This window comes from Diceros bicornis, chromosome 10 (genome assembly GCF_020826845.1).
Source record: "Diceros bicornis minor isolate mBicDic1 chromosome 10, mDicBic1.mat.cur, whole genome shotgun sequence".
Taxonomy (NCBI): domain Eukaryota; kingdom Metazoa; phylum Chordata; class Mammalia; order Perissodactyla; family Rhinocerotidae; genus Diceros; species Diceros bicornis.
The window spans coordinates 47764719-47773968 of NC_080749.1; the positions used below are offsets into that span (position 1 = coordinate 47764719).

The 9250-nt window shown below is 39.6% G+C and overlaps 1 protein-coding gene across 2 annotated transcripts in view; it reads left to right on the top strand.

Annotated features, from left to right (window-relative positions):
* The window catches only part of CSRNP3 (cysteine and serine rich nuclear protein 3), a 182405-nt gene extending 173895 nt beyond the window's left edge, over window positions 1-8510 (top strand). For both annotated transcript variants that reach the window (XM_058549164.1, XM_058549165.1), the window contains 2 exons: window positions 190-486; window positions 2509-8510. In XM_058549164.1, the coding sequence (XP_058405147.1) occupies window positions 190-486; window positions 2509-3564 (1353 nt within the window). In that variant the 3' untranslated portion in view covers window positions 3565-8510. The remainder of the gene's footprint in view (window positions 1-189; window positions 487-2508) is intronic.
* The last annotated feature ends 740 nt before the right edge of the window (window positions 8511-9250 follow it).

A 9250-nucleotide genomic window follows, 5' to 3' on the forward strand; every position in this document is an offset into this window, starting at 1 on the left:
TTGATGCCTCATTTTCCTCCCTGTGACTTCTCTAAAGAGAAAAATAAAAGGAAATGCTTTGACCCACAAATACTTATTGATTCTGGGGACATGATGTTATACAGTAGTTTCACTCCTACTGAGTATGAAAGTAAGGGATTTTAGACCCTGCCCAGGCTAAGTCTCTTATTTGCTGCTTTGTATTTCTAGATGACTAAGAATGGCACAGTGGAATCGGAAGAAGCTAGCACCCTTACAGTGGACGACATTTCTGATGATGATATTGATTTAGACAACACAGAGGTAGACGAGTACTTCTTTCTACAACCCCTGCCAACCAAAAAACGGAGAGCGCTGCTGCGGGCGTCCGGAGTGAAAAAAATTGATGTGGAAGAAAAGCACGAGCTGCGAGCCATCCGCCTATCGCGAGAGGACTGTGGCTGTGACTGCCGCGTGTTCTGTGATCCAGAAACGTGTACCTGCAGCCTGGCAGGCATTAAGTGTCAGGTAAGGATGGGGATTTCAGGGACTCCAAAGACAAGACATTATATGCCACACCCTAACGAGGCAGTCGTGCTACATATAGTGAAGTTTCCCACACGTGGAAGGAAACTTTGGGGCCAGGCAAGACACATGATTCAAGAAGAGAGAACTACTAAGTCGAGGACATTCATGGGTGTACATAATATGCTTATACATATAAGATATAATGTGAAAGGCAACCCAAGCTGCAGCTGAGTCCATGGAAATTATTTCCCCTTGGATTCGTTTGTTATACTAGCTTATTTTGGCTTTTTATAAACATTCAGGGAGATCATGACAACTCTAACATTTGAGTTTGTATTTTCTGATCCATCCATGGGTCATAAAATGATGCTTGGTTAGAGATGGTATAGCCCAGTGGAAAAGTTACTAGACTGGGACTAAAGAAAACTGAGTTCTACTCCTGGCTCTGCTTTTTCCAGCTATGTAAAACTGGTAAGTCAGGTAAACTTTCTGGGCTCAGTTTCCACATCTCTAAAACAAATGGGCTGGACTAAATCAGAGGTTGGCAAACTATTACTCACAGGCCAAATCTGGCCTGTCAGCTGTTTTTGTAAATAAAGTTTTATTGAGGCGCAGCCACGTTTTTGTTTGTTTGTTTGTTTACATGTTGTCCAGGACTGCTTTCATTCTTCTCCAGCAGAGTTTAGTTGCCGCAGAGACTATAAGGCCCACAAAGCCTAAAATATTTACTCTTTGGCCTTTTACAAAAAAAGGTTTACCAACCCCTGGACTAGACGATTCTCAGGTCTCCATCCATCTATAATGTCACTGGTACTCCATGATTAGTTGGGTGGTGTTATTTTATGGGAAAACTTGTCTCTGTCAATAAGGAGAGCCCCTCGGGCAGGCCAAAGGAAAAGACAGTTCTCATCAGCTGAACAGTTGCTTGAGGTGGATTCACAGAAAAGGATTCAGGAGGAGGAAAACTGCTACAGATTCTGGCTCTGACATCTGCTACTACTTTTATTGGGACCAGGATGACTGTGCTACAATCTGTTTCTTCTCTGTAGCACAGGAAATTCCCCCCACTTCGATAAGGTGACAAGCAGGGCAAGTTCTTGCTGGTTGCCTGGGCTCTGGTCTGCATACAGGTTAAGTGGCGGAGTCTGAAACCATTTGCAAATATCTTAGGAGTATGCTTGGATTGCCCAGAATTCCACTTCTCACCTGAGTCAAGCGCTCAGTCCACTGACTCTTGCTGAACCCAATGACTCTATCTACAGTCCAATCACTCAAATAATTTTGAGATATTGTGTAAATGAACATCCCTTCCCTTGAAAAGCTTGTAGTCTGATGGATGGGAGGTGGGGAGCCAGGACCTAACACATGAGTCCACCAGTCAGTCATGAGCGTGCACATGCAGTACACATACATCATGTACCAAGGATCCACAAGAATGAGAAGGTAAACCCATGAAAGTGAATTATCAGGCTGCATGATACTAAGTGGTGTCAATCTGGACTCCTCGGGCAGAGAAGTTCACTTTATAATAAGCAAAGAAAAAGGGGCATGGCTAGTATGGGAAATGTCATATAATTTAAATTAAAAACAGCAGGTGGAGATGAGAGCAGTAAGTATGTTTAAAATTGGGCATGTGAACTCGCATGCAGTGGAAGGAAAGGGAGCGTGGGGAAAGGACAGAAACATTGAAAAAATCGGAGCAAAATTAGTGGAATAGAGAGAAGGGAAAAAAGGGAGAATGGAGTAAGAAGTCAAGAAAGCACAGGAGGGGTCAATGAACTAAAAACATACGCTTATAACCATAACTCACTTTTATTTTGAATACAGGTTTTAAAACTAGGTGAACTCTTAGATTTTAAGCCTTTACTTCCCCTTTTCATTACTGTTTTCAGTTTGATGGTCATTTGTTCTGGCGTGAGTGGAATTAAGTAATGCCAGACTCAAAGGGGTTGCGGAAAGATACTGGATTTTCATTTGGTTTGTAGGAGTTCTGTGGGGCTAACCTGTGTTCTTCCTTCCAAGGTGGATCGAATGTCTTTCCCATGTGGCTGCACTAAAGAAGGATGTAGTAACACAGCAGGTAGAATTGAATTTAATCCTATCCGTGTCCGGACTCACTTTTTGCACACAATAATGAAACTGGAACTGGAGAAAAACCGAGAGCAGCAAATCCCCGCACTGAACGGCTGCCACAGTGAGATAAGCGCTCACAGTAGTTCCATGGGCCCTGTCGCTCACTCTGTAGAATATTCTATCGCAGACAATTTTGAGATTGAAACTGAACCGCAGGCTGCTGTGCTGCACCTGCAGTCCGCTGAGGAATTAGATTGCCAAGGGGAGGAGGAGGAGGAGGAGGAGGATGGGAGCAGCTTCTGCAGTGGAGTCACTGATTCTAGCACGCAAAGCTTGGCACCTAGTGAGTCAGATGAGGAGGAGGAAGAGGAAGAAGAAGAGGAGGAGGAGGAAGAGGATGACGATGATGAGAAAGGGGACAGCTTCGTGGAAGGTTTGGGTACCCATGCTGAAGTTGTCCCTCTTCCTTCCGTCCTTTGTTATTCTGATGGCACCGCCGTTCATGAAAGCCACACGAAAAATGCTCCTTTTTATGCCAACTCTTCAACTCTGTATTACCAAATAGATAGCCACATTCCAGGAACTCCTAACCAGATCTCTGAGAACTACTCTGAAAGAGATACTGTCAAAAATGGTACCCTCTCGCTGGTGCCTTACACCATGACCCCGGAGCAGTTTGTTGACTATGCCCGACAAGCAGAAGAAGCCTACGGCACCTCCCACTACCCAGCTGCCAACCCCTCGGTCATCGTTTGCTGCTCCTCTTCAGAAAATGACAGCGGTGTGCCCTGCAATAGCTTATATCCCGAACATAGGTCCAATCATCCTCAAGTCGAATTTCACTCATACTTGAAAGGTCCCTCCCAGGAAGGGTTTGTCTCTACATTGAATGGTGACAGTCACATTTCAGAGCATCCTGCTGAAAATTCTGTGAGCCTTGCAGAAAAGAGCAGATTGCACGAAGAGTGCATCAAATCACCCGTGGTTGAGACCGTCCCTGTTTAGTAGCTTAAGTTATTCTAGGACCAAGTCTTCTCCTATTTAAAGCACTGTATTTAATTGGATTTCCTGGGCTCATGGTTGTTTAAACTAAGGACCGAGAAAACTTGGACTGTGGTGAATCTTCCAGACTGTATTTTGTTTTCTCCTTTCTAGCTATGTGACTGTGGCATTGTACAAATACAGTCTCTATGAGGATTTTAAAAGATTTCAGACTGTTTTGATAGAAAATGCTAATTTTAAAAAAGCATATCTCACAGTTGCCTACCTGTCAAACTGTGTGAAACCTGCCAAGCTGTGTAGATCAGAGCTCCAAGTTTTGGATTATCGGGCCTGTGCAAGATTGTTAACTAAGACTGGGAAATAATTAAGATTTAGAGTCCTAATTTTCGATATATCTGAAGATGATGGTGACTTTTTAATGTAAAAGTAATTATTGTAAGAAAAAGATTGAATTGTTTCAGGTGTATTTTATTTATGGTAGTTAGAAGTCATGTTTTGATGAAAATGAACAGCAGCATGTTCTTTTAAGCTGAAGATGCATAGTTAGTACCACCGAGCATGCCCACATGGATTGCATCTGGAATCCATTCACGTTTTTATGATCATGACTGATCAGATTTGCAAATACTTTCTTAAGGGTGAAATAGGCCTATTTTTGCTATTTTGGACAAATAAATGAGTCTATATGTGCAGGTCCTTACACAGTTTTCTCTAAAGTTAAGAGTTAGGACAATCCTCTGGCGAGGGTCTAGTTCATTGCCCTCCCTCAGCTGACTCCAGAGATGGAGGTAGAAGGAATTGCCTTTCTTTTTTAGACAGCATCATCTTGGTTCTTAGCTTGGACAGCACCTTTAAACTCTACTCCCCTACATCAAAATGCACTTTAGTGCCCCTTCATGGTACCTTGTGAGGGGTGGGGACTGAGAACTCTTTGAGATGAAAAATTAAAAACAATTTTTTTAATCTGTAACTATATAAGGTTCATATAATTAATATAGAGGAATCATCCAATGATACTTTATGAAGGAAAAATGACCTATTTTCCTTCGCCACTCTGACGACCTAACTCAGTAAAAGCAGAGGAGGCTGAGGAAACGTGGAAGAAACACATCCTCGGCGACCAGCCTTTTCTACAGCGTGATCAATCCATCTCTACGAAGTGAGTGTATAATGAGATTCCCATTTAGTGACCAGCTGATTGAAGGGAGGCCTCTACCCAAATACTCTGCTAGGCCTTACTTTTCTGAAGCATTTTGATTTCCCTTGCCTGGGACAATTAGCAGAACAGTCCAGAATGCATTGAATATTTTCTAATTACCTCACGTTCTCTTATTAAAGGGGACAGATAGAAATAAAACATGCACTCCCCACCTTTAGATTCTCTGCACTTGGTTCGTCGGAGGACTTCTAAGATCCCGTTTTCCTGTAAATTAATTTAGGTAACTAAATGGTGTGTTCTACCTTTTTTTTTAATGCAATATGACTATGCTAAATCTGTTTCACATTTTTGACCTTCTACTGTTATATCATTTCATGTCTTATGCCTCTTTGAAACGTGGACATGCCTTGCTATTCAGTGACTGCATCGCGACTTATTTTTTATGTCTTTTAGCCTTGGATGTTTAGAAATATGGATATAAATATATTGTAGATCTCAGTTCCTTAAAAGAATACTATTTTATTTAATTGTACTTAAAAGCTTTGATCTAGAGAAAGTCCTCCAATGGAAAAGTTTCTACTAAAACTTGATTTGGGGAAAACATGTTTACTTGACAGCTCTTCCACTGTGCAGTTGGTTCCTAGGAGCCCTTTCTCTGTCCTACCACTGGGCCAAATTTATAACCATTAATATTAACATTAAAGGAGCTTTGGGTTTGTCCTTATGGAGGTGGTAGTAATGGGGGCAAGGATGTTCCCTTTGAATGATAAGCCCTTTGGACTAACCAGATTGGGATTTTGCTCAAATCTCAATAGTATATCCCATGTTGTCTACAAAGCTACAGTTTTTAGTGCTTGATCTCCAAATTTCTTTCCCCTACCAATATAATCTAAAGAGCACAGGCCCAAAGAGAAAATGACAAGAGGCTATTGTTCCTTCATTCAAGCACGTGAAAGAATCGTGTGCGCCATATTTGCTAGACCATTACAAGCCCTTGAAGTATTTACATGTGAAGCACTCAGCTTATTCTTGAAACACAGAGTGTGGCAGAGTGGGGAAGAGATGACTCTGGCTGGGGTAGAGTTGAAGGGCAGAATGTCAGTCCAGTTTCTGAAAGGATAGATATTTAATTTAGTTCAGCTTTATTTTCACAAGAAGGTTGACACCTATTTGTTTACGTTTGGCTGGGTATCTGTTTTGTAGCTTCATTTCCAAAGGGATGCTTAACCTACAAACAGGCAAACAAAAAACCAGAGCTTTTTCCCCTTTCTGTCCAATTGGGGTTGAAAGTCACTGCTACACAGAAGGACTAAACTTCCAACCGTGACAGCTTCCATTCCAAATTTTCCTGTGCGTAACCTAACCCCTAAACATCTCCTACAATCTACATACACAGATTACCTATGAAAACACCCCTACTTCCCCCACCCCAACACACACACACACAAAATAGATGTATACCACACACTGGAGAATGACAGATTTTAGGCAATGGCCAATGAGTACTGAATTTTTCCCACCATAGAATCTGGTTGGGTTTTATGATCTAAAAACGTGGTCTAGAAAAGAGGATAATTTTTATAGAAATAGTTTGAAAATATTGGGTCAAAGTTGCAAATAATACTAGTGATGGAGTCATTTTCATTGTTACTTCCTTTCCCAGAAAAGCTGAGAGAACACAGTGTTCTATCTGACTTTTTTTTTTTTCCATTAATAGCCCTTTATTCAACAAAAACTGCCCACATGCCAGGAAAGCGCTACAGTTTTTCTAAGCTTTTTAAAATGGGGATCAAGCTAGATGCAGCTAGTTGGGGTATTTAAGATCTTTATGCCAAGACACAATAACCTGACCTGCAGCTGTTCTATTGCCCCCATAGTACATCTAACCAAATTATAGTCTTTTTTTGACACAGCTTTTCAGTCATTCACTGTCAATGGCAAAGCTTCTTGCCTTGGTGCCTGTTGTTTTAGCACCAGCCCTATACCTTTTATTGGGGCTTAATTCCCAGTTATAATCCAGGCCAAATTGATTTGCAAGTCAAGTGGCTGAAGCAGCTTGCATTTCCTTTGTCATTCTAGGTTTCTTTTGAGAGAAGGAAGTCAATGAAATACATTTACTTAAGTTTTTTCTCTGTCTCTTGATCATTGATTATTAAGGCACAAGTAACTTAAAGTCTGTTTGTCTCATGTCTTTTGGTTAATTGAATGGTATAGTTACTTTTTGAAAGCCAATCTTTTCTTTGTGATGAAACTATATTTTTCCCAGTGTGCCAGACACATATAAAATGTGAAATTAATATTTGAGTGATAAAATATTCACAATCATATGTGGCCCAGCAATACCCCCCCCAGAAGAAAAAACTATGAGTTGCAGAAACACTGGACACAAATTAATAAAGAAGCAAAGAGATTATAAGTGATTATGTTCTTTAAAATTTTACATTCTAACAGATGACTTCTAGATTCTGATTTGGTTATCATTCAACAGGAAAATATATGATGATTTATTTCCTATAAATTGATATATCACTGGTTTTTTGATTAAACTTCTGATATTGTTGTACAAGTTTATAACCCTTTTGATATTTAGAATTTATTAAGTATCCATACTTTCAACAAATATTTATTGAACACCTACTGTGTTAGAGGAAAAAAGAGTTCGTGGTAAAAAGAGTGGGGGAAACACTAGAAATTCTAAGGGATTATGATGATGATGAAGAGTGGCATGAAATAATCAATCAAGCCTCATCATAATCCTTTTAATTTGTGATTTTATAAATTGGTATTAGAAAAATGATGTCAATTCTTGTCTAATTATATGCAAACTGCAACTAAAAGGATATTCTTTTTCCAAAATTAATGGAACTCACTGGATCATCCTTGCCTCAACCCCTATCTGAAATTTGTGAATTAAATCTAGACTCAGCTAGAACTGGATTGAATGAAAGAGAGATATTCAGCTAATTGCTTTTCAGTGTTATATTTTTATAAGTGATGCTAAACTTACACCAGCAAACTCCTACCAGACAGTTTCAAAGGCAGGTTGACTCATGCATAGCCCAGGAAACCTTTGAAACAACAGTGTGGAACACAATAACTCTTACTTCTATTTATAAATAGCCTATCAAAATAGCAAAACCCTAGTTCCAAGTTCCAAAGGCATTACCTGGCAACCTGTAGAAAACAGAGAGGTCGTTTGGCCCCCTCACTCTTAGCTGGAGTTACAAACCATTAGCAGGTGGAAAGCTGACATCCTCAGAAGTCAACCAGAGACTGCCTTTTAAAAAGATGCCATAAAGCCTTCCATTTCTCCAAATATGACTTAATCTTTCTCTTTAAAATGGCATCTGCTCCTATTCTCTCTCAGATTTGAGAGTGTCATTATTGAAGTCAGTGTATAAAATACCAACCTTAAATGGGAAGTACCTTCATGCTTTCAAACTCAAGACTTGACTGTAATTTGAAACTGGAACTATCTGTGTATCCTTACCACAACCAACACCAAAAGTTTAAAGCCTTAATCACTCTTAGCTGTAACACAAATTTGTGACTACAGATTACTGTATTCTTTCTGAGATCTGCTAACTTGTGCTCAAGTAACTTAAATATTTAAGCCAAATGCCACAGCTTTGCACAAATAGGACAGCTTGTCAGATGTTTTCTGTAGCATTAAAGAATTTAACTGACTTAATTTAACTGAACATCAGCAATTTGAAAATTTACTAGAATTATGGAAGTGTCACGTGGAGTGAGGATGAAATATAAGCTTAATAATTGGTGGTCTCTCCTAGGAACCATAAAGTTTCAGCAGAGCTGAAAAGCTGGAACTTTATTATACTAGAAAAACTAGACTCACAAATGCAAGCCGGAAACCTAGAAAGGGCAGTTACAGTGGGGACAACCCAGTTGGTGCTCACATCTGCCTACCGTCCACATCAATTATATCTTACTATCTACAGATCATTTGAGGCTTTAAAAAAATAAAAACAGAGCTACAACATGCTAAAGAAACTATTTTTAAGATTTAAACACATTTTAGATTAAAATGAGTGATAGACTGTTGTCAAAAGTAATGAACATGGAAATAAAAAATCTCTTTACTAATTTACCTGCTGTATATTCAATGTGACTCTATAAAACAATCACTTCTAAGTTTTACTTCAACTCCTCTCATAGCTTTCAAGCTACTCCATGAGACCCCCCCTTCCTAACCAATGCAGATGTTTCATTTTTTTCTTTCTTATCAGAAATTCAAACTCAAAAGCTTGATATGACCTGGGTTTTAGCTGGTGAGCAGTCCTGGGGTTAGTCTAACTTTGTGCTGTCTGTATAGTAAATGTGATACCTTAGGTTTTGTATCCTGACAGTGGTGATTCAGACAGAACAATGGGAAGCAGTGTATACAACCAGATTCAAAGCCTAAATCGGTTCATTTTCTATATGCAGTTTTTGTAATCTAATTAATTGACATGTAGCCTGGAATTGTAGTAAATACAGGTACTTGTTACATTCATGGAAAATGAAGTAATT